At 41.8% G+C, this 26,350-nt stretch overlaps 1 protein-coding gene across 1 annotated transcript; it reads right to left on the reverse strand.

The window, feature by feature from the left end:
* Positions 1–45: 45 nt before the first annotated feature.
* LOC122662101 (proteasome subunit alpha type-7) lies at positions 46–23,217 on the reverse strand. Its single transcript, XM_043857657.1, has 3 exons — positions 22,892–23,217; positions 21,415–21,829; positions 46–401 (listed from the first exon to the last, which is right to left on the reverse strand). Exons 1-3 carry the CDS (start codon positions 23,062–23,064, stop codon positions 240–242), a joined length of 750 nt encoding a protein of 249 aa, XP_043713592.1. The 5' UTR covers positions 23,065–23,217; the 3' UTR covers positions 46–239.
* Positions 23,218–26,350: the final 3,133 nt, after the last annotated feature.

A 26,350-nucleotide genomic window follows, 5' to 3' on the forward strand; every position in this document is an offset into this window, starting at 1 on the left:
TTTGCAAGATATTGTAGAACTTTAGTCTAGTCATTTTCTGGAGTATGGTCCCAATCATCAGTGCAATTTTATATTAAGGGGGAAAAACATAAACATGATTGAAATTGCTTTGAGCGCTCTGTAGAATTCAGAGGACTAACATAAGTAAAAAAGCAAGCAACAACATCCAAAACAAGAAATACCTATCTCAATCCAACTTTCCAGAAACTCCCAAGTGAAATTTAAAAGCTGGGCAAGAATTAGGTTTCTTTTGGAGGCCCCTTCTTTGCAGCCTCTGCTGATGCTTTCTCTGCTTCTATTTCAGCAACAATGGCATCAATTTCAGCTTCCTCAAGTTGCCGTAGCCCATGTTCTCTTGTCATTACAGCAATCTCTATATTCTTTCCACCACTCTCAACAACCTAAGTATAAAAGAACAATGTTTAGAACTTATAGATCACAGAAAACTCATAGCAGGTGTAAATAAAGGCAGAAAAAAAAACATCTGCATATAAGGAGAGAGAAAATATAGCGTAGCTTACAGCCCTAAATGCAAAAAAGGTCCAACTAATTGGTTCACACTTTTCCATCAGTCAGATTCACCTCCAACCTAGGATCCTCTAGATGAATATAATGGTCAATATTAAATTATTAACATATCAATGAATCAAATAATGGAAATGGAAATATTTTTGTGGAAATATATCTGGCACAAGGGAAAAATTTGTCAGAAAAGAATGATGAAAATGAAAGATATATAACAAAAATGATAAAATTCTAAATTTCATGGAAAGATTTAGAGGTTGCAAGAAGGATCTCCATATGGTCTTTAATGACCAAGAAAAAGCTTGTGACAGAGTCTTTAAAGAGTTGATCTGGAAAGTACTAGAGAAAAGTGTTTCAAGTAAATATGTGGACATAATTTAAGATATGTATGATGGTGTGGTGACTAATGTAAAAAATGTGGGAGGTCAAGGAAGTGCATTCCCAATTACAATTGGGTTACATCAAGGATCAGCTTCAAGCCCTTATTTGTTAGCGCTTATCATGGATGATTTAACCAGAGACATTCAAGATGTGGTTCCTTGGTGTATGTTTTTCGCTAATGATATTGTTTTGGTGGATGGGACAAAAGCAGGGATTAACGCCAAGTTGGAGTTATGGAGATCAACATTGGAATCAAATGGGCAGAGTATATGGTGTGTAACTTTAGTTACACTAGGACGGATAACGAAAATTGCTGAGAGGGGGATTTGCAACGTGATTATGTAAGTATCTGGGTTCAATCATAAACAAAGAAGGTGATATAAAGGATGATATTTCACAGAGAATTAAAATAGGATGGATGAATTGAGAGGTGCATTCGGAGAATCGCGTGATAGAGGTATTCCTTTAAAACTTAAAAGAAAAGTTTTATAGGATAGTCATACAACCGGCTACGATGTATGGTGTGTAATGTTGGGCAATTAAGAAGCATCATATAAATAAATTCAGCATAGCGGAGATGAGGATGTTGAGATGGATGAGTGGAGAAACCATGGAACTAAATTGCAATTTCAACCAAGACAACTCGTTTTCGCAGCTAACCGAGACGAAACCTTAGGGGAGTTTAAAAAATACCAAGTTTCGATTGGTTTCAACCAGTTTCTACAATATTTCAGAAATTTCGATAGTTTTGACCAGTTTTGACCAGCACGTCACATGTCAAGTTTTACTCAAAAAATACCAAGTTTCGACCACAGTTTTGACCAAATTTTGGTTTGCGGCTGGTCAAAACCTAGGTCGGCACCAAAATCTTTATCCTTGGGCAAAACTAGGAAGGATAAAGTATGAAATGATCAAGATGGACATCGTTGGGAAAATATGGCTTGTGTCAATATGACAACAGCCTCCTTTAGTTATAATAGACAAAGACAAACTTAGAACATTCTAATAAGATAAAATACCAAGATTACCCTTACACCCTGTCACACCAATATTCCAACACTCTCCTTCAAGTTGGTGCATAGATATCACAAATGCCCAACTTTGATACAATCGGATGAAACAGCTTACAACCTAGCTTTGATCTAGCATCTCTTTGATGAAGTGACGATCAATTTCGACATGTTTTGTCGGATCATGCTGAACAGGGATATGTGTATTGCTAATTGCTGACTTGCTACCACAATATAACATCATAAGCAATGTTACGGCCACACATAAATGTCATACAAGACCTTGCAGCTATAGTAGTTTACAAATACCTTGAGCCACGGCACGAAACTCAGCCTCCACAATAGATCTAGCAACAACTGCTTGTTTCTTACTTCGCCAGGTAAGAGGTTTCCTCCCACAAATGTGCAGCAACTAGAAGTAGATCTATGAATCTATGATCATCAGGAGAGCCTGCCCAATCAACATCAGTAAAGGCCTCAATATGTAGATGATCATGAGGGGAAAACCACACACCTTTCCCTGGAGCAGACTTTAAGTAACGAAGAATCCGGAAAACAACATCCAAGTGGATAGAATAGGGATCATGCAGATATTGGCTGACTAACCTGACAACATAAGCAATGTCAGGCCGAGTGTATGAAAGATATATTAGTTTCCCTACCAACCTCTTATATTGACCTTTGTCCACTGGTTCACCATCTTTACTCTTGAGATGAGTATTAGCATCAAGAGGAGTATCAGTAGCCCGTTTCAAAGAGAAGATCAAGGGTGTACTTTCTTTGGGATAGGAAAATTCCTTTACTGGAACGAGCAACTTCAATACCAAGAAAGTAATGTAACTTCCCTAGATTTTTAATTTCAAACAATTTACCCGAGTAGGCCTTCAACTGGGTTACCTCTTCAGAATCACTACCAGTAACCACAATATCAACTGACCATTTGATGACCAGAGTATGACCAGCATTACTCTGTGTATAGACAAACGACACCATGGCTTTATAAAATCTGCCAAACCAAGCTTTGGGAGATTGTTTCAGCCCATATAACGCACGCTTCAATTTGCAAACTTTACCCTGTGTCTTCTGACAAGAGAAACCAAGAGGTATTTCCATATATACCTCTTTTACAAGCTCACCATGGAGGAATGCATTCTTCACATCAAGTTGTTGCAGTTCCCACCTCAAGTTAACTGTGCAAGAAAGAATAACTGTAATGGTATTCATTTTTGCCATGTGAGCAAACGTATCCTGGTAATCGATCTCATAAGTCTGGGTATATCCTCTGTCCACCAGCTTGCCCTTGTATTTATCCACAGTGTCATCCATCTTTTGTTTTACTGTAAATACCCACTTACAACTCACATGTCTCTTATTTGAAGGAAGAACCACCAACTCCCAGGTATCATTTTCCCAAGTGTGTTCATCTCCTCAAACATAGCTACCAACGAGGATCTGCAAGTGCTTCCTGCCACTCTGAGAAACAGAAACAGAAGACAAGGAGGATACAAACACACAATAGGAAGAAAAAAGAGAGTCACATGACACAACATCAGATATGGGATGTTGAGTGCAAGATCTTACTCCTTTTCGAAGTGTAATGGGTAAATCAAGAAACGGGTCAAAGAGACTAGGAGTAGGAAGAGTGTTACCTGATGGAGTAGAACCTGGATCAGGAGATGGCGTTTGGTTGGGTAGAGTTGGTGCAGGCAGTGCAAGAGGAGGTAGAGTGGTGGTATCAACCTGTTGTTTCCAAGAATAGAGCCGTAGAGTCGGTTGATGTTGTTGTTGTGTATACTCTAACTATAACTCCTCCTAAATTAAAGTATCTTCCATCTCAACATTCATGGGACTATCAAGAGAACTCAATGGCAATGTAGGTGTAGGCACATCTTCAGCAATACTAGACTCCCCCTGAAGAGATGCTAAGGAAGGATAATAGGGCACAGATTCTTGGAAAATCACATCCATAGTAACAAAAAACCGCTGAGTAGGACGATGATAGCATTTATATCCCTTTTGAGTGGCCAAGTAATCAAGAAAGATGCACTTAAGCCTCCAGATATCCAGCTTACCAGGAAGACGATGATTCCGAGAAAACAGACACAGTCAAACACCTTAGGTGGCACAATAAACGATGCAAAAACAAGCATAACATCAAAGAGGAGATCGAAAGTCCAATACTCGAGTAAGCATGCGGTTAATGAGGTAGGCAGCTGTAAGAATAGCATCACTCCAATACTGAGCAGGGACATTCATGGACTCTCAACTTGTCTTCACGTTTCTCAAATCAGTAGGTTCAACATTCTCGCCTGTAAGATAACCAGCATACCCACGAGAATCGATGGAGAGGAAGTATGACCGCGACCACATCAAATAGCTACTCCCATCTAACTTGATGGAGCTGCTGATAGGGAAGGAAGGAAAATCAGTTCCACGACCCATGCCTTCCATTCCAGTTGATGCAGTACTTAGGTCAGACATTCCCAAAGATTAAAAATAGGTATGTGCTTAAATGAAGAAGGGATGCTAACACATAATAGCTTGAAGTATGTGTAAACTGCAACCAACCATAGCACCGAACAACCAAGAAAGTGCTGCTATTGAAATCAAATCATCAAATAAGGATTGCAAACAAGGTACTCTCTCAGATCATGCAGGTAACCTAAGAAAGGAAGACAGCAACTGGTATCCTCTGCGGTTTAGGTTTTAGGGTTGTATACCTAAACCGAGAGGGAGGAAAAAAAAGAAAGGCGGCAGCAATAGGGAAGAGAGAACCGAGAGAGGTATGAGAGGTGACTGTGAGAAAGATGAGAGAGGTGAGAGCCGAGAGAGAGAAGGAAGATCGAGTGTTTAGGGCACATTTTTTTCGATCCAAAGATGGATCAGCTATGATACCAAGTTGGAAATCGTTGGGAAAATATGGCTTGTGTCAATATGACCACAGCCTCCTTTATTTATAATAGAAGAAGACAAACCTAGAACATTCTAATAATATAAATACCAAGATTACCCTTATATCCTGTTAAACCCATATTTCAATAGATCATATTAGAGCTAATTTGGGAGTAGCTTCGATACATGATAAGCTACAAGAAAGTTGTTTGAGGTGGCATAGTCATGGTCAACGGAGGCCTTCGCATGCTCCAATACAGAGGAGTGATTTGATTCAGATTGAAAGAACTAAAAGAGCCAGGGGCAGACCTAAAATAACCCTAGGAGAAGTGATGAGAAAGACATGCATAGCTTAGGCCTTGTATCAACTATGACCTCGAATAGAGCTGATTGGAGGGCAAGGATCCATGTGGCCGACCCCATTCAATTGGGATAAGGCTGAGTTGTTGTATTCGAAAGAAATAAGCACCAATAAATAACTAGAAACCATCACATATTCCTTCTTTTTTCCATAAACTTTTTTGTTGCAAATCATAATAAAATACAGTATATGGTGAAAAAAAAATTGGGGTTCAAACTGTGAGTCATGATGTGTTGGGCACCAGGCGAATTTTGAATAAAGCCAATCCCCAGGAGTAGGCCAATGTACTTCAAATTGAAGCCTGATTTTCCAAAGGACTGGCCTTAGTTTCACCCATAATAAAATATTTGTATAGCACACTATGTCTAATAAAAGAAGGCAATAATTAGAGAGAAAACAAAATTAAACATTTAGTATCAATTTCCTGATATTCCCACCATCTACTGTGATTTATTGAAATATTGTAATAATTATACCCCAGAACAAATTCATTTCAGTCTATGGAAATGGAAGCATGTTGGTATATATTGGGTGACATAGGTCGTGAATGTAAAATTCTGATACAAAAGTTGGCCCAGTGCCTTTTTGTAGCCTCTGGAATACTTAATGATCCTAGAAGTCATCCAAGAGGTAGCCCTCCTGTCAGAAGAACTGAATCATCACGTAGCCATATGTTTGATATAGGATAGAAAAGCACTTGAAATATGCAAAGCATCAGAAATCAAAGTTGTAAAGTTTTTGACCTTGAGGATCTAAAATGCCATAAATTCTAGTGTATGTTAGTTCATTCCTTGGCATGCCATAGACAGAGACCATTGGTCCGTTGTCTGAGGCTAGTACTTAATTGCCAACATTCCAAAATTTACACATGCACACATAGTGTGCACACATGGGGAACCAAGCCTATCGACTGTACACAACTCAAAAAATCTGAAGAACCTAAATAAGTTAGAATTGTAAAGTTAATACTCTGTTTAGTTAAAGAATAGTTGCTCCAGAAGTACTTATAAAATAAAAAATAGTTGCTCCAAATGTGGGGAATTGGTTGCTTAAAAAATTTTCTCAAGAACGATTGGTCAAGTGTGTCAATTCCCTGCCAAGTGCCCCTCTTGCAGTCAGGGGCATAGCTGTGACATTCTCTACCGCTCGCACCAGAGGACTCAGGAATGTCACGCTGGTTTCCATAATTTGATATTCCTTTACATGGTTAATACCTAAAGCAAGCTCAAATTAACCAGACCACTACTAAAGAGAAACTAATCAAGACTCCTGTCTGATATAATAATGAAATATCAGTTTCCAAATCTTTTTAGTATTCTCTTTCTGGCTGTGCCTTGCTGTAGAAAAGAAGACCCCACAATGACCAATTAGTCAACTCAGTTTTATAAGAATCTGTTCACTATTATCTTCAATGTTCCTGTTGACTGCCTCCAATATTTGCTTTTTTGCTTTCCTCATTTATAAGATTACTGCAACAATCATTTCTTGCAATGCCACACCACTAGGTGCCCTTCAAGATAACTATTAACTAGCACATTCTGATGTCCAGAACTCAGTTCATGGTAATTGTGAAACCTGATCTATCAATTCAACTATAATCCTGCATCTGCTGTCCTGGACTACACAGCCTAAAAGCGTAGGTGTAAACTATTAATTCCTAGCAAGTCTACAGTAAAACTTTTTATTTTTCTCAAATTCTACAGTATAAACTGGTAAAACGTTTTTCACCATTTTTTACTCTATTTCCAGCACCTTCCCTTTTGGAAATTGGAGAATTATCAACTAGTGGTCATTAGTGGGATTTTGTTCCAATCGTATCCACATTTCAGTGTTGGACAAAACCATGTGATTGATCACACTCCAGTTATACTGGATTTGTTGTCGTGCCACCGTTTATTCCAGCCAACCAAGTGGGTTTGCTAGATGAGAGCTTGCTGAAATGACAAGAGATAAGGTAGAAGGAGACTAAAAGAAAGACACTGAGTAAAGGCTCTAAAAGAGTGTAGCTAGCCTAGTCTAATGAGCCCCTAATTCACCTTTGGAACGGCGAGGGAGTCTTCGACTTACTAGGTGGGGCTTGCTTGTTGACTACCTTGTATACAATCCTTAAAACTTGCTTTATCAAGAATATAGTGCTGGGATATGTGTAATGGTATTTCCAGTCAGAGAGTTATTTGTAATTGTTCGTAAGTGTTGCCCAGTTGTCATTAGGGTTATTGGCCTTACCATAGTTGTCATGGCGTTGCCATGGCGTCCTGGTGCTGGAGAAGCAAGCATATCGAGCTCCGACATGGATGATGTACAAATATCGCCCGATATGGCCTCCATGGCTTCGCCATGGCACCGCCATGGACGCCATACCACGATATATGGGCATATCGGTCGATATTAGTGTATAAAACTTAGGTTTTAAATTTATTTTTTTTTAAACCATTTAAGAGCTTAAATGCTTTTTCCTTGATTTGTATTGGAGGTTTAAGCAATACACATTAACATAAAAAAATTAAAACCATTAAACAGTACACTATACCCTAATTTTGAAACACTATTACTAATTGGAATTGGAATTTGGGAGAAATAGAAATCACAAAGTGAAAGTTCGAGACAGAGGAGCGAGTTCGTGAGACAGAGAGACAGAGACTGAAGGAGTTAAGAAGACGAAGAAGTGAGAAGAAGAAGAACTTTGGCTTCAGTTCCTGCAACTCTCGGCAAGTTCAAACCCCTCCGGCAACCTCCAGGTAAGTAATTTTTTTTTTTTTTTATTTGGTTCTTCTTCTTCTTCTCCAATCTCCTCCCAGCCCTCCAGCAACTCGATCCTTCTTCTTCAGTTCTTCTTCTCACTTCTTCGTTCCGGCAACTCTCTCCTTCAGTTCTTCTTCTTCTTCTCACTTCTTCGTCTTCTTAACTTCTTCTTCTTGCCTTGCAGTTGCAAGCTTGCACACAGTCACAGACCTCGGTTTTTTGTTTTTTTTTGTTCTTTTTTCTTCTTCTTGCCTTGCAGTTGCAGGCTTGCACACAGTCACAGACCTCTTGGTTTTTTTCTTTTTCTTTTTTCTTCTTCTTGCCTTGCAGTTGCAGGCTTGCACACAATCATAGACCTCTCGGTTTTTTGTTTCTTCTTCTTGCCTTACAGAGGCTTGCATAGAGACAGAGAAGGTGTTTTTTTTGTTTTTTCTTCTTCTTGCCTTGCACACAGCCACACATACACACACAGAGACAGGGAGAGAGTCGAAAGACAGAAAGGGGGGGGGGGGGGGGGAGGGATTTATTACAGCCAGTAGTTCTCTCGGTTTTTTTTTTTTCTTTTTCTTCTTGCCTTGCAGTTGCAGGCTTGCACAGTCACAGAGGTGCTTTTTTTTTCATTTTTTCCTTTTCTTACCTTGCACACAGCCACACATACACACACAGAGACACGGAGAGAGTCGAGAGACAGAGAGGGGGGGAGGGATTTATTACAGCCCGTAGTCCATCACTCACACAACAGCTTTACATCAGCAATTATTTTTTTTTGTTTATATGGGCTGTTTATTAGGTTGATTCACTGATTTTTTTTTTGGATGAATAAAAATTAAATTACGAAGAAAAAAGAAGGAATATACAAGCCCTAGGGCAAAACCGAACCTAGGAACTAGCTAGGGCGCAAAATGGATAGAGGGAGACCCCAGGATACAACAATGAGCCTGTTCCTTGGGGTGTCCTTCACATCCGAGGGGGGAGGGATCTGATCTTTAGATGAAACATCAAAAAAGATGGCCTTCCAAATCGTGTCGAAAGAGCGGGAGTTGGACGTCCATCTTCTAAGGTTGCGTTCCATCCAGATGTGGGAGATAGTAGCGCAAAAGGCAATCTTGCCAACCGAATCACCAATCGACTTCCCACTAAACGTCAAGTCAATCCAAATCCATTCCCTGCTGAGGGGGAAAGGGGAGCGCCGACCTGGCCAACAATGGCGAAGAACACGGGACCAGACGGAAGAAGCAAAGGGGCAGGTGAAAAACAGGTGATCTGCATCTTCAGCCCCATTCCAGCAGAGACAGCAACTGGGGGGACCTGAATATGCCGATAAATGAGGAAGCCTTGGGTGAGGAGGCAATTTGCAAGGGTGCGCCAAGCGGTGAGGCTATGGCGGGGGATGTGGCCTCTAAACCAGACAACTCTGTGCCAAGGACAGGGGGTCCCTCTATGTCTAACCAAGTCCCAAGCGGAGTGAGAGGTGAATCTGCCTGAGGGGGAGCGGAGCCACAAGGTGGTGTCACCTCTACCGCGGTGCCCAGGGGGGATGGGGGGAGAGGGGAGAGGGGGGGGACCAAGAGCCACTGGAGATGGTAGAGGCAACAAGGGCAGATCTGTCCAAGCCAGAGGAGTAGATATCTCTGGGGCTCACAATGGAAGAGAGGACACCAGAAGGGTGCCATTTATCCAGCCAAAGCAAGGTGATCGAACCATCATCAATCCTGTAAGAAATGGCGTCCCTGGCTAAATGCCTCACCTGGAGAATTCTGCGCCAAACCCAGGAGGAGTCAGCCACTGGGCTAATAGACCAAATGGAGTCCCTACGGAGGGGCCCTGCATAAACCCAAGAAGTCCAGATGCTGGTTTTGTTGGTGAGGAGCTTCCAGATAAGCTTGATGGAGCCAGCAATGTTGACATCTTTAATTCTCCTGAGCCCGAGGCCTCCTTCAGATTTGGGGACACAAAGGGAAGCCCAGCTCATGGGATGAAGGAACCTGGCAGAGTCGACTCCTTTCCAGAGGAAAGCACACATAATAGATTCAGCCGCCTTGATAGTAGCCTTTGGGAGGCCAAAAACACCACTCCAATAGATGTAACAAGACTGGAGCACCGATCGAATCAGCTCGAGGCGACCTGCATAGGATAAGAGCTTGGCTTTCCAAAGCTGCAACCTCTTGCGAAGGAGATCCAAGATGGGGGAGCAGTGGTGGGCTGAAAGTCTGGCAAGGATGAGGGGAAGGCCAAGGTAGCGGACAGGTAAGGTGCCAATGGTAAAGCCAGTGAGGGAGGAGAGGGAGGCTTTGGTGGTATCAGGAACTCCAGCAAGAAAGATTTGGGACTTAAGGAGGTTGATGCGGAGCCCAGAAAGGTCCTGAAAAAGGTGAAGGGAGGACATGATGGACTCAATGGAGAGGGGATCAGCCTTGGAGAAGATCATGAGATCATCAGCGAAGGCAAGGTAAGTCAGGTTGGTAGGCTTACATTAAGAAATGGGGGAGATGAGGTGAAGGTCGGTTTTGGATTGGATGCTACAGGAGAGGACCTCCAGGGAAAGGCAAAAGAGAAACAGGGAGAGGGGACAACCTTGGCGAATACCAACAGAGGAGGGGAAAAAACCAGCCGGGCTGCCATTCAGAAGAACAGAGAAGCGAGGGGTAGAGATGTAGTAATGGATCCAGTTAACAAAGATGGGAGGGAAGGACATCTTTAGGAGGACTTGGAAGATGAAGTCCCAACGGATGGAATCAAAAGCCTTATGGATGTCAATTTTCAAAAAGGCAAACGGAGAGTGGGATTTACGGTCGAATCCTTGAACAATTTCCTGGCAAAGGATGATATTATCCGAGATGCTTCGCCCAGCACTGAAGGCGGATTGGTTGGAACTGACAAGGGAGTCAATGACAAGGCTAAGCCAGTTAGCAAGAATTTTAGCAATGAACTTGTACAGGAGGTTACAGAGGGAGATGGGTCTAAAGTCAGAAATGGACGAGGCTCCAGAGAACTTGGGAATGAGACAGAGAAAGGAATGATTGATGCTTTGGATCTGATGAGGGTTGAAGAAGAAGCTCTTAATGGCAGCAATAAGCTTGGCACCAATGATGTCCCAGCAAGTGGAGAAGAACCCCATGCTGAACCCATCAGGGCCCGGAGCTTTGCTAGCCTTGTGGGAGCGGACAGCGGAGGTGATTTCAGAGTTGGAGGGGATGGAGTTGAGGGAGCTGAGGAGGTGAGGGGGGATGAATTATTCACTGATTTCACTCAATATAAAATTATAAATTGTGTTCTTTTAATTTGTTTTTTTGTTTTGTTACTTTTGTAGATTAGTAGTACACTAATAAATATTACACTTTCATGAATTAAACCATAGTAGATTAGTAGTACACTTTCCTGTTGATTTTTTATGTTATAGGGTATATATTATAGCATACTAAATGACATTAAAAAATAGAGAAAATAAAAAATAAAACATGGTTGACATGATCGCCATGGCGGGTGACGTGTCAATATATCAATCAGACACCCCTCCACCAACTTGGATCGCCGTGACGCAGTGACAACTATGGTCCTTACATGCTGCCCTAATGGTTAGAATAATCCAGTCTATCCGTACGGATGGCCTTTTTTCTTCTCGTTCTTCCTTTCTTGTTGCACTAATCAATATTGCATATCTGCCTATTATAGAGGCTTATATTCCTTGAGTTGCAAAACTCAAGAAGAACCCCTGCATAAGTTAAAAGGTTACGTGTGCACCTGGAAATACCCTGGGGTTTGGTTGTTGCCCGAAAAAGCAACTGGGATTCCTCACAGAGAAGGGGGTCGGTTAGGTGTGAATAAAGTAAAACACCCGGGTTTTACTCAAGAATAACCCCTGCATAAGTTAAAAGGTTAGGTGTGCACCTGGAAACAACCTGGGGCTTCGTTGTTGCCAGAAAAAGCAACTGGGTGATTCCCCACCGAGGAGGAAAATCGGTTAGTTGTAAACCAAAGTAAAACACCTGGGTTTAGTTGTGAGCCAGAAAAAAAAACTAAGTGCTTTTCCACTCGGTAAAAAAGCAGGCCTTTAATGGTTTGATTAGCACTGGTAAAAGCTATACCTTAGTGGAAGCCTGGAACTGTCAGGGCAGTAGATGCAAGCATTTGCCAAACCACTCTAAACTTTGGTGTCACTTTTCTGTTTTAACACTTGTCTTCCGCTTGCACCTCATCCTCCGAATTAATCGGCATTGGTAGAGGATTTTCAATTCAACACCCCCCCCCTTTTGGGCTACATATTATGATCCACAATTAGTTATGAATTCAATAGCAAGCCTTGAGCTGGTTTGCTGTTCTATCTTTATTCTATCCCTCTTCTATCATTATATTAAAGTCAGACAGAACAATATAGCCACAGGTGAAGAAGTTGAGAGATTCTGACCTGAATTCGATATAATGATAGAATTCCTTATATCTTTATGAATTGTTTCAACTCAAAACTTGTTAATGTCTTAAAGCCTAATGTTGCAATTCTGCCAATACTATCTACCACTTTGACTTCTTGTCATGATGCTTAATTCTAATTTAAAACGTGGATTTCCCAATGAAATTTGTCTGGGTTTTTAGCTTCCGAGCTAGAGTAGGATATAAACCATAACCTGAGATCCAGCCATCAGATCTGGATCATCTTTTGCGTACCTATTCTACTGGTTGAATTGATCATTCGATCTGTTTCGACCAAGTTATTGAATCATTTAATCTGGTTCTAATTCCTACACCTGCAATCCTGTCGCAAGCTAATGTAGAAGTCTGCATTAACATGATCTTAATGAAGAAGTCAGTTCAACTAAGAACCAACACTACTGTAGGATCATGTACTGATATTGTCAAGCCTTCGTGTAACAATCGAACATCAATTCCAGTGGCTGATTCAGTCTTTCGAATGGTCTTCAGCAGATCAGCAACTTTCAAGGCAGAACTCTCACTAAAATTGATTGGAATAAAAAATTTAAAAAAAAAAAAAGAGGGGATAGGAGGGATTGACTATCTCACCCTTGGGTCTCTCACCCCACAGCTATCTCAATTGTTGAAATATGATCTTGGCTATTTCAGCCTTGGGCCTCTCACCCTTCTCAGCCTCTCTCAGGACATGCATTGCAAAACAGCAACATAATTTCATTCATTAAATTTTTTATTTTTTTTTTGGTACATGAATATATTACTGAACCCCAAGGGGGGGCAGGGAAAAGAGAACCAATATACAGGAGGGGAAAGAAAAGAAAAAAGAAAAAGGAAAAAAAAAAAAGGGAGAGGAAGGGGGGAGGGGGAGGGGCAGCCAACCAGCCTACGCAGAGGAGGAGTGCCATAAAAGGGCAACGTCGAGGCCCCACAAGTTCACAATGTGCCTGTTCTTAAGGTTGTCCTTGGAGTGCTTCTGACGGATACAGCTGAGCTTGGAGGAGACATCAAAGGAGATGGCTTTCCAAATCACGTCGAAAGACCAAGAGTTGGAAGTCCATCTCCTGAGGTTTCTCTCCAGCCAGATATGGTGAATCGCAGCGCTGAAAACAAGCTTCCCGATAGTGTCACAAATGGAGTTCCTTGGACAAGTTTTGAGGATCCAGAGCCATTCACGATCAAAACTCAAGGCCCGTCTGCTTCGCGGCCAGATGGAAGACATGGCCTTGTTCCAGATGGAGGAAGTGAAGGGACAGTCAAAGAAGAGGTGAGGGGTATCTTCTCGGCCAATCCAACAAAGGTTACAAGAGGGAGGGCGGGGATGGTGCGGTGGATGAGGGAGGCTTGGGTGGGCAGGCAAAGTCTGAGTGCTCTCCAAACAGTGAGGCTATGGCGAGGGATGTGTCCAGTGAACCAAACTAAATTGTGCCAGTGGACAGAAGGGCTAGGATCACGAGAAAGGTTCCAAGCTGAAGAAGCGGTGAAGAGCCCGTTGGAAGAGGGAAGCCAGATAGCCTTGTCCGCGGAAAGGGGATGAGGAGGCTACAGGGGGGGAGGGCGGTCCAAATCTGGGAGATGATGTCAGGATTGAGATGAGGATGGGGGGTCCAAGAACCAGAGGAGACAGGGGCATCTTTTGGGAGACCAGAGTAGAAGATGGCTCTGGGACCGAGAAGATTGTAAAGGATCCCAAGGGGGTGCCAGGGGTCGAGCCAGAGGGAGGTGGAGGTGCCATCAGCAATGAAAGAGGAGATCCCAAGCAGAGCGAGGGGGCAAAGAGAGAAAATCTTGCGCCAAATCCAAGAGGAGTCCTTAGGGTTAGGAACGGTCCAGATGGAGTCGGATTTGAGGAGATGAGATTGGACCCAAGAGACCCAGATTGAGTCCTGATTGGAGGAAATTTTCCAGATGAGCTTAAGGATGCCCGCCGTATTAGAGTGAGAGATGCGACGGAGACCCAGGCCTCCCTCAGATTTGGGGAGGCAGATAGACTTCCAGCTGACAGGGTGAAGAAATCTGGTGGTATCTTTCCCTTTCCACAGGAAGGCACAAAGGATGCGCTCAATGGCCTTGATGGTAGCCTTAGGGATGCAGAAGATGCCAGTCCAGTAGATGTAGGAAGCCTGGAGGACTGAGCGGATGCATTCCAGTCTACCAGCATAGGAGAGAAGCTTGCCTTTCCAAAGCTGGAGACGCTTGCGAATGTTATCAAGCATTGGAGTGCAATGGTGGCTCGAGAGCCTGGCAGGAATCAGGGGGAGACCAAGGTAGCTGACCGGGAGGGAGCCAATGGAGAAGCCAGTTAGGAGGTGAAGGTTCTCTTTAGCCGAGTCTGAGATGCCAGAGAGAAAGATTTTGGATTTGAGGAGATTGACACGGAGGCCAGAGAGAGATTCAAAGAGATGGAGAGAGTCCATAATGGCCGAGATAGAAGAGTGGGAGGCCTTGGAAAAGATCATCAGATCATCGGCGAAGGCTAGATGAGAGCGATTGATGTGCTTGCACTTAGGGAGCGGGGAGATTAGGTGGAGATCAGTTTTGGTTTGGCGGCTCCTGGAGAGAACTTCCAAGGCGAGGGAGAAAAGAAAGGGGGAGAGAGGGCAGCCTTGACAGATACCAACTTTGGAGCGGAAGAAACCCGCAGGGGTGCCATTAACGAGGACAGAGAAGGAGGGAGAGGAGATACAGGCATAAATCCAATGAATGAAAACAGGCGGGAATTCCATGAGAGCAAGCACATCACAAATGAAATCCCAATGGATGGAGTCAAAGGCTTTGTGGAGATCGATTTTCAAGAGGGCCGCAGGGGAGTGAGATTTACGGTCGAATCCTCTGACGATCTCAGAGCAGAGGATAATGTTGTCTGTAATACTCCGGCCAGAGATGAAAGCCGATTGGTTGGGACTGACGAGGGAGGGGATCACGGCCTTGATGCGGTTGGCCAGGATCTTGGCAATAAACTTATAGATGAGGTTGCAGAGGGAAATGGGGCAGAAGTCAGCCAAAGAAGTAGCCCCGTCCTTTTTGGGGATGAGACAGATGAAAGTCTGGTTGATCTGAGGAAGTTGGCCCGACTTGAAGAAGAAACTGCGGATGGCTTTGAACATCTCTCCTTTTAAGGAGTCCCAACGGCTAGTAAAGAATCCCATGCTGAAACCGTCAGGGCCAGGAGCCCTGTTGGCCTTATGGGAAAGAATAGCCAAAGAGATTTCCTCGTCAGAGGGGATGGCAATGAGGGAGGAGGAGAGGGAAGAAGGAATGAATTTGTCAATGAGCCCAGAGGGCATAGGGGTAGAAGGGGGGAGGGAGGGGTTAAAGAGAGCTGAAAAGGAGGAGGCAGTCTCTTTGATATCAGCGGGGGTGGTAAGAGAGGTCCCATCTGCAGCGGTTAGGTGGGTGATGGAGTTTGAGTTCTGCCTGGCTTTAAGGGAACGATGGAAATAGGCAGAGTTCGAGTCTCCAAGCTCCAACCACTTAGTGCGAGATTTCTGCCGGAGGAAGCTTTCCTCGAGGTGAGAGAGAGAGAGGAAAGCTCTTCAGAGAGTCTCTTCTCATCAGCTGCAAAACCAGGTTTAAGGGGGTCAGTCTAGAGTTTGAATTGGACCATAGAGAGGTCAGCCCGATAGGAAATGAGTCTGGAGGGAATGTTACCAAAGGTGGAGATGTTCCATCGACGAAGTGCCGATTTGGTGTTGCGGAGCTTTCTGGCTAGGCCAACCAGAGGAAGCGAAGGGGACGAGATCGGAATGCGCCAAGCTTTCGAGATAGTAGAATGATATAGGGGATAGGAAGTCCACATGTCAAAGAATTTGAAAGGCTTGGGACCAAACGAGGAATAAGGCCGGATGGAAAGGAGGCAGGGGCAGTGATCAAAGAGACCCTGAGGGGGAAAGGAAGCATGGGAATGAGGAAGGGAGGAGAGCCAGACTTCATTAACGAGGAAACGGTCGAGCTTGCAGGCAATGCGGTCGGGGCCAATGCGACGGTTGTGCCAAGTGAGAGGGGATCCAGACCAACGAAGGTCATCCAGGCCAAGATCCTCAATGCAGTCGTTGAAAGGATCAATTGCCGAGAGGTCAATGGGCCTACCACCTAATTTCTCAAGCTGGGAACGAACAACATTGGAGTCGCCCCCAATACCCCATGGAAGGGAGTCCAAACCAGCCTTGAGAAGGGACAGGTCAGCCCAAAGAGGGAGACGATCAATGGCCTGGTTACAAGCATAAACCACAGAGATGTAGAGAGGGGAGGGAGAGTTGTGGAAAGCTAGGCGGAGATGAACAAATTGAGAAGAAGAGTGAGATAAGGAGATGTGGAGTTTGGAGGGGTCCCAGAGGATCCAGATCCATCCAGACGGCGAATGGATATAGTTAGAGAGGAAAGACCAGGAGGGAGCAATGGATGCAGTGATGCGGGACGCGTTTTCCTGAAGGACACGAGTCTCAAGAAGAGCACAGAAGGAAGAGTTGGAGGATTTGATGAAGGAGCGAATCTCAAGGCCTCTATGGTCATTACATTATATAGGACTAAGTTACTAAAGGAAAAAAAAAAAAAAAAAAGAATAACTTGCTGCTTAAGTAACTCCAACTTAGTTGTTAGACAACTATTACACATGGTACAAAATTTCGCGAAATATCGCCGAAATTTACCATAATTTCCACACTACCGAGACGAGATGGGCTTCCGAAATGAAAAAAGTTCAAATTTCGGCAAAATTTCGGTATATCTCGGTATATTTCAGTATATTTCGTAGAAACAGTGTGTATTGAGTAGTATATTTCGGTAAATTTCGTAGAAATACTTTGTGTATTGAGTATTGAACTATTGACTATTATGAAGTTTATGAGTTATGACTTATGCACTTATGACTTTATGAGTTTAAACTTTAAAGTTTAAACTAAAGGCTACATTTGACTTTATTTTTGTTTCATTACTTTGTTTAAATTTCTTATTATGTCTTTTAGCACTTAAACAATATGTATTTAACTATTTTATACAACAGGGTCCGACCGTATACAGTCAATCAAGGGTGCAAACCCAGAACACCACTTTGAGTTCATTTTTTTTGTAATATGAAGGTTTAAATGTGTTTATTTAGCTTAAATACGGGTGTCCATGAAGTATCAGGCCTAGATATAGCCAAACACCCACCGAGATGGGACTCCCGAAATATTGCAGAAAAAATGCAATATTTCGGCGAAATTTCGCCAAATTTCGGATATTTCAGATATCTCGGTAGGCCCGAGATACCGATATATTACGAGATATAGTACTATGCTATTACAAGGACAATATTGACTTACTAAGGGCCTCTTTGGTATCATTTTTCATTTTCATTTTCTGACACAAACGTTTTTACAAGTGTTTAGTACAATTTATGGACCCTATTTCTATTTACAAAACATCAAAATAATAGAAAAACCATAATAGAGTTGAGACCTTATTATGGATTTTGGCCAAAAATTCTTTTTAGTCATTTTTTCGGTACTTTAATGAGCATGTGTTTATAAAGCCCCAAAGTCGAGGGTAAAGGAGTCATTTCCTCCTTTAATTAGAAAGGTAACTCCCCACTCCCCCCGACGATCAGAACCTCGATTTCTTGGAGATGTGGAGGCCATTCTTCCAGCCCTATCACTTGATCATCGTCCAAGACGAAGATCCCACCAGAACGATCAGAGTCCCCGACGGCTTCGACTAGGAGTTCTACAACCAGAACGACATCAATCGGATCCTAGGGCCCAAAGCCAGCTGCATCTCCTTCAAGGACTCTGCTTGCCGCTGCTTCGGTTTTCTCGTCTCCAAGAAGAAGTACATCTTCACCATTGATGAGTTTTTATCTCTTTTCTTTGCTTTGAAGAAGATTAGATAGTTGAATCGTTAGATTAGGTTGGGTGAATTTAATTTTGACTGGACATCAATGAGTCATTCGGCCCTAGGTCTCTCTCCCTTTTCCTACAGATTTGAGATTCCGAGAAACCCCACCACTGCATGCTGCAACCCACCCCTCTTCTTCTTCTTCGAGAAACCCCACCACCATTCCAAGCCAACAACAAAGCACTTTACTTCCTTTTAATGAGCTTTCCATCTAAACAAGAAGAAGGCTTAAATAGGAAAGCAACTCAAATCACCCCAGCCACCCCTACCCCAACCCAGAACAGAAGCAGAGGAGGGTTTGATTTTTCAACCCAAAAAATGGAAAGGGTTTTTGGGTTGAAAAGAAAAATGGAGAGGAAGAAGATGGGAGGGAGAAGGTTCGATGACTGTGGTTGTAAAGGGAGAGTAAGGCTCGGCTGGGTTTCAATTCAAGAAGAAAAGAAAAAGAAAAATAAGAAGAAGAAGAAGTCAAGAAGATGGAGAAGAATCAGGTAAAGAAAAGGACAAGTATAAAGACGGTTTCAGATTGGGGAGGAAGATGGGTGAAGAGATGCTTTCTTCACCCATCACTAAAATAGTCTTCAGTAATGATTTTTCTAAATAGGCCAAAAACAAAATGAAAAATGATACCAAAGAGGCCCTAAAATAGAAACAAAGATGCAGAAACTAAAAAGGAAAGTAAAAATAGAAAACAAAATTGAACTCCTAAATCCCCCACGCATAGACAAAACTGAATCTTCTAATAAAGCCTCCATGCAATCTGGTCTTGGGCCCCACAGGATCTTCTAGTAACATTCCCACCAAGGCAATATGGCTGTGACACTGTGATGTAGATCAAAACATGAAGAGAAAAAAACACTGTTCAATGAACAGTGTCACCGACCCATATTTGACTTGGTGGGAATATTCCTAGAAGACCATGAGGGCCAGAATAGTCTTTTAATTATTAATGATTCAAAGTCTTCAAGTGAAGGGTAAAATTGTCTCTTTGGCCCTAAGTATTTAAGGGCCACTTGCAAGAACTGATGGAACCATATTTAAAGGTGGGGACCACCAATAATGAGAATCGGCAGCAACACTTGGTCACTTAAAAGTGGGGTCCACAAGAAGAGCCATCAGCTGGAAGATTTAGAAGATTCCTTGAAGGCTTGAAATATATATCTAGTTTCTATTTTTTTGTCAATCCTAGTTACTATTTTCTTTTAACTTGAGGTGCAAGCACAGCCCTCTATATAATGTAAAGGCTGTAGAAGCCTCCCCACGATTTGAATAGTTGAATGAAATTTGCTTTGAAGCATGAAAATTCAGTTATCCCCAGTGTGGATGAAGGGCTGAGACGCCTGTCTGGTGAGAGCCAAAACCTCTAGAGCTGAGAGAGCCGAATCTCCTTATCCCCTTCTCTCTTCTTCTCTTATCTTCTCTTCCTGCCCTGCTCGATATCCCTTGCTGTGTTTGTGACTGCAACTGCTGTAACCGATCACTACTGAAGTCTAGAAGCCGCTTACCAAGCAAGCCCTTAACTGCAATTGCTGATCATCACCAGAGAAGGATCAAAGTTATCAAACCATATTCCTGCATGTCTATTTTCTGCCCTACTGCCTGCAGCAATCAAACCAGTTTCTCTCCAATGTCTGAGCCTTGTTCCAGCAGAGCTTTGGGAGATTGAATCACACCAACAAGGAGCCCATTCAATTCCCATTCTAGCCTGTTCTATTGACTGGATTGCTCCCAAGCCTTAACCTTCTATTTTCATCCCCAACTCCCATATCCACTTCTGACCATCAGAACTGAACCAAACTTGCAGCAAAGCTTCTCACCATCAAGGCCTCCACTCGATCTTCATTGGAGCCCAAATACAGTACTGTTTGTGGAATATTCCATAACCTTCTATTTTTAAGTTCTTTCCATATCTTCCAATCCAACCATCAGTTTCAAGTGAGACTTTCAGCAGAGCTTCTACTCCATTCAAGCATCACTCGATCCAAGCTAGGTTGAGTTCCAGTGGCTGGTTTGGTTTGATTTATTAAAACCTTCTCATTCTGCCCTTGTTTCTATTTTGGAATTGTGGGTTTACTTGGGACTAAATTAACCTAATTTAGTCTTACATTCACTGTTCATGTGAACAGTACCTCATGAACAATAACTTTTTCTGAATCCTATTTTGGTCCTTCTTTTCTTCATGCTTCGATCTAATCAGGTCTTCTAGTGATAGATATCATCACACCTTATTGTGCAAATAAAATTACATATTTTGATGATGAAGGCTATTGAAGACGTTGAAATTTTTTGAACCATGACACCAATCAACCATGATTTCTTAGTTGGTATACTGATCCAACTGACACTGGCTTTGAGGAGGGTTGAGTTCAGGATGAGCATGCCTTAACCAACCCTAGTTTTGACCATGTACAAACATAACCCAACCATCTCTTACACAGGAACCTGATCAACCCACACTGCAACATGCAGTTTTGGGTTCAAGCTGAATGGAATTTACAACAACAAAAAAACTCAGTGTTATCCCAACTTAATGGGATCGGCTACATGGATCCAAACAAAAGAAAGTACAAAAGAGGCACAGCCCAGCACGTCAAGAGAATCTCACCTAAATGGGGTTTGCTACATGGATCCTTACCCTCCAACAGGCTCTATCTAAGGTCATACTTGGTACAAGACCTAGACCATGCATGTCCTTCCTTACAACTTCTCCTATGGTCAGTTTAGGCTGAATGGAATTCGTCAAGTCCAAATTGAAGAAGTTTCTTAGGTCATTTCATGCCCCATTGTCCCATCCGGTTGCATACAATTCATCATTCTATGCTCTTCATAAATTTCCATTAATCAAGTTACTAAATATTAAACATGTCAATATGCTTACGGAATCCACAGATGTTCCAGTGCAGCACCTATACCTAAACTCCACATTTTTGGAACAAATCATATCCAACATCCAAATCAAAGACCGTTACATATACGGGCTAATTTAGAATCCATTATAAGTGACTCGAGTAATTGCAACCGTCCTATATCAATTTAATGAAGCTGGAAATTCCAGAAAAAAAAAATAAAGCAAAAGCTTCCTATGACAGTGCCAGTGAAGAAATGGCAACAAATCCAAGTGCCATGTAAAAATATAAAAGCTTTAGAAGCTATCCGGCAATAAAGAACTCTTGTGCAAAACAAATTTCAAAACTAGGAACCACTTACTTCTAGCAATGCACGGATTGTAAGCTTTATAGTCTCTTGCCCAGAAGTTTCCTTGAAGTTCTTCTCCAAAAACTCACGCATAGAATTTGAGTTTCTCCCAGTCGCATTAGCTTTCCAAGCCGAAAATGTCCCGGATGGATCTGTCTGATAGAGTGATGGAACACCAGTGTATGGGTCAAAGCCCACAATCAAAGTTGAAAGGCCAAATGGCCTCACACCACCGCTTTGTGTATACTTCTGTTGAAGACCAGCAATGTAACGCGTGATGTATTCAACTGTTACAGGATCCTCAACGGTAAGCCTATGGCTTTGACACTCAATCCTTGCCTTGTTTATCAGGACTCTTGCATCTGCTTTTAGCCCGGCACAAGCCAAAGCAATGTGGTTATCAAGATTTACAATCTTTCTAACTGATCTGGAAAAATAAAAATAAACAAAAAGACTGTGAATAAGCAATCTTAGGAGGATTATGGCCAGAAGGAAACATAGAACCAAAAAGAAACAAAGAAACAATGAGATAGTATAATGAGAGCATGAAAAAAAATAATGGAGACAATATATATCCTTTAATCAGAAAATAAAAATATTTACAAAAAAGGGATTATATCAATTCACAGGCTAGCACCATCAGCAGACAATATTGTGGCCCCGAGGCTAGCCTTTTCATAATATCTCAAGCTCCAGCAGTCTTATATACCTGCCATGAGCTGAACAACATTGCACTAGACCCAGATAGACTTAAACTTGGAAGGCCAGACCCAGCTCAAGCCAGCGATTGCCATCCAAAATAAGTAGAAAAGAGAGAAGCGCAAAAGTGCAACAACCAGTCTTTGCAAACTCTCCCTCTCCCAAATATTATGTCAGTTAGTTTAACCAAGACGTAGCAAAACAGACCCAGGGAGACCCCTCAAAAAATTATATTCCACCAAATGGGCATTAAATAACAAATACAACCAAAAGGGAAGTTTCAGTGAGGAAACTTGACCAACTGTTTGAAACGGAGATGGTCCACATGAATTGAGGGGAATATTCCGGGTCACTGGCACTACTTTGTTGTAGCCACAAATAAACAAAGACAGAAAATATTAACAGGAAAAAGTAATAGATCTTAGTTACAAAAAACTAGCCTCCATAAACCCTAATCTCCCCCCCCCCCCCCAATTTGCAATTACAATAGATATCATTGGCTTTTGTTTGAAGATGTATATAAGGTGATAGAAAGACATAACAGCAAATCCAGTCATGTGCACTTAAAAATGGTACTACCGTCTTGCTTTTCAATTAAAATATTCTAAGATACATTCAGAACTCTAACCCTAACAGTTCCCTTCGTCCACAATCAAGGTCAGTTTGAAATTTCCTAATTTCCTTGGAGATCTGAGAACATGACAAATTCACGCACTTAAACAAAACGCTAACACACAAACACACACACAACAGAGAGGGAGAGCCACACACACAGAGAGAGAATACATACCTCGTGTCTTGAAGTTTAGCGGTAGATTTCTTCTCGACACCGAGAACAATGGTGTCGGTACCTCGAACTCCAACGGCGGCGTTACCCTTGCGTACAGCCTCGAGGGCGTACTCAACTTGAAACAGATGGCCATCTGGAGAGAATACTGTGATCGCACGATCATATCGAGCCATTTCTGTCTGTGCTTCTCTTTAAACTTCGGCGGGAGCTTGTAATCTGAATAAAACGGAAGGGTCGGAGGAATTCGAACAAGAACAATGGAATTTGAGAATTGGGCTTTCTGCCAGCCTGCTTGGGCGACAAGACACTTACGGAAAGCACTACCCCGTATACTCACGGTTTACTTTGGCGATAATGGATCATTGCACGTACCAACAGATGAACGTACATCTCATAGGCAATCACATTTTACTTTTGTCTCCATAAAAACCCCTCGTCCTTGTAAATGGTAAAATTAGGATCGGTGGTTGGCTCTCAGATATACGTTCACCTGTTGGTACATATAGCGGAACCAAACTCAAGTGAAAATACAACGTGTAAGACCATTTGCAAAGGATCAAGTTTCCCTCCACCCACGAGGGGTGGGAGGGGGGCGAGAATAGGTATCGAAAAAGTATTTTGGAACATACGAAAAACCCTAAGATGGTGGGTGAACCATCCTCTATGGGTAGAGAAAAACTTTGTCCAAATATGGTACACCATTTAGGTTCCGTTTGGTTGAAAGGAAAAGGGAAGGGAAATTTTCAAACCTAAAAAGTAAACTTTTATAATCATTACGCCATGTGATTGTATAAAATACTTAAATTTGTTACTACATTTGGTCATGATACATTTTACATTTTAAAACAATGGAAATTGGATGCAAGATAAAGTGGAATTTAATAACTAAATATGGAATGATTTGGAGTTATTGATATTGTTATATGGGGTAATGATTAGAAAATTTTCTTTATAAAGTATGAAAATTTCACTACCTATTTACCAAAAAAAAAAATTTCACTTCTCTTTCCTTTAATTCCCCTTGCAACCAAACGGAACCTTACTTTTTGGGGTGAATTTGTAGAGTCGCAATGCGTTGGGTTTAATCGATCCTTGCCCGTGAAATATTAAAAAAATAATAAATAAATTTTATAGGTATCTAAGGCTATCTTTGGTATGGTTTTTATTTTTGAATTTTTACCTTAAAAAACGTTTTTTGTTGTATTTGGTATTGCTTATGGATCCTTTTTCTATTTAAAAAAGATTGAAAAAAATCAAAAACCAAAAACGACTCTTGACCCATTTTTGTGTTTTGGCCAAAAGCTATTTTTGTTTTATTTTTTCGCTCAATGTTAATGAATATCTGCTTATATGTCACAAAAGTGGGGGTAAAAACGTCATTCGGTTTTGTTATTAGAAAGTCAAGCCCCACTCCCCCTCTCTTCTTCTTATTCTTCTTCGTCTTCTTCTCACCCTCTTCCCTGCAGCCATTCCCTGCTCATCGGCTCCCCACCCCTTCCCCTACAACCCCCCCCCCCCATTCATTCTTCCTCCCCCACAAATCTCCTATCTTCCTCTCCCGCCTCAACCCCTGCAACCCCCCCCCCCCCAATCTCCCATTTTCTTCTTCCTGTCCCCTTTCACTTCTCCTCCTGTGTTCCTAGGTTGCAGAGATAACGAAGACCAGATCTGTTACTCCCAATCCGGCTCAGCTCCTCGTACGAGGAGGAGGGAGAGGATTCTCCTTGCATGGTAATGAATTGACATGTGGCTCATACAAAACCGGAAACCCACTCTAGGAATGCACTCTTGTGCTTCGTTGTTGTTCTTTATTTTTTTAATATTCAATTCCATCTTTTTGTTCTTCCCTCATCTTCTTTCTTTAAAAAAACAAAAAAGAAAACTTCTTCTTCCCGGCACCTGCAATCTCAATGTCTCTCTCCTTCTCTGTATCACTCACACATCATACCCCATCCATTCTCTTCCCGTCTCAGTATCTTCCTCACGCGCCCATCCAACATCTGATTTCCTCTCCCTTCCTATATAGAACAGACCCTTGTACTTTGATGAAGAAAAAAGAGATTGACAGAGAAGAGATGATTAGGAAGATGAGAAGCTCCTTGGAATGGAGCTGCCAAGAGAACAAACCAGAATTGCCATTAAAAAACGAACAATATTTGCCATTAAGAAACGCTCAACGAAAACCTCGATCTGAAAATTGGGAACAAATCATCATCCAGAGAGAAGAAAAGAGAAGTTTTTCTTTCTTTCTTTCAAACAAAAAGCTAAAAATTTGGAGAGAAATTATATTCAAGATGGGATAAACAGTATTACAGCGTGAAGAAATCTAACATTTTGTTTGAGTTCTGAAGATTCTTATCCAGACCCTTCCTAATTTGTCCAGCCTTAAAAAGAACGACTTGGGATTGGAATTTTGGAAGCCATGGATGGGGCGGTGGCCAAAGAAGAAGAAGAGGAAGTGGAAAATTTGTATATAAAAAAAGCGATACAAACCGGTAGGGTGATTTTACAGTGGAGTAAAAAAAATTAGAGGGAGGGAGAGAGATGAACACCACAACCGCAGAACTCCATTCCCATAAATCCCTCATCTCGGGTCTCTATTCACTCCATTATCAATGTTCTACTGTACAAATCCATCTCTGATCCATTCATCCATGAATATGATTTTTATGCTTTGCAATTTAACTCAAATGGCTTGGGAAGCTGAAGGAGTTATAAAGACAGTGGGTGAAGGGAACATCTCTTAACCCCTTTTTTAAAAAACCATTTTGTACATGGGAATACCAAACCAATTTCTTCAAAAAAACCATTTTATGTCTATTGGTTACCAAACCATTTTTATGTTTTGATAAAAAATGGTTTTCATTAATGATTTATGTTAAATTGGCAAAAATAAAAAAGAAAAATGATACCAAAGGTAGCCTAAATCTAATATAAAAAAAAAAAACACTAATAAGTTGATTGTATTTGATGATTAATTTAGTATGATGGTTTATAAAAAGTATTTAATTATATTTTTTAAGATAAATCAGATTATGATTTTGTATCCCAATTTTTTGTTAACTACTTAACTGTGTGATCCATACTTCAACATAATATAAAAGATGTTTCTTAAAAAAAAATACGAAAGAAAAATATATTATATGGAATTAAATAAAACTACAAAAGGAGATCATAGGGGATAAAAATCATCTGCAGTGCTTAATCTTGCGGTGCCTTTGCAGTTCGGGTTTGCGAGCTCGACACGTGGATGATGCTTCATCCAACGGTGCAAGCTCGAGCATACCCAATTGTTATTATTTTTTTTCTTGCTACTCGAGCTCGCACCGCTGGATGAAGCATCTTACACGTGTCGAGCTCGCAAACTCGAACTGCAAAGGCACCGCAAGATTAAGCACTGCAAAGGATTTGTATCCGATCACAGGCATCTCCTAAGGGCATCGAGACTTTGATTAAACT

The sequence above is a fragment of the Telopea speciosissima genome, chromosome 5 (genome assembly GCF_018873765.1).
Source record: "Telopea speciosissima isolate NSW1024214 ecotype Mountain lineage chromosome 5, Tspe_v1, whole genome shotgun sequence".
In the NCBI taxonomy this organism is placed as follows: Eukaryota; Viridiplantae; Streptophyta; class Magnoliopsida; order Proteales; family Proteaceae; genus Telopea; species Telopea speciosissima.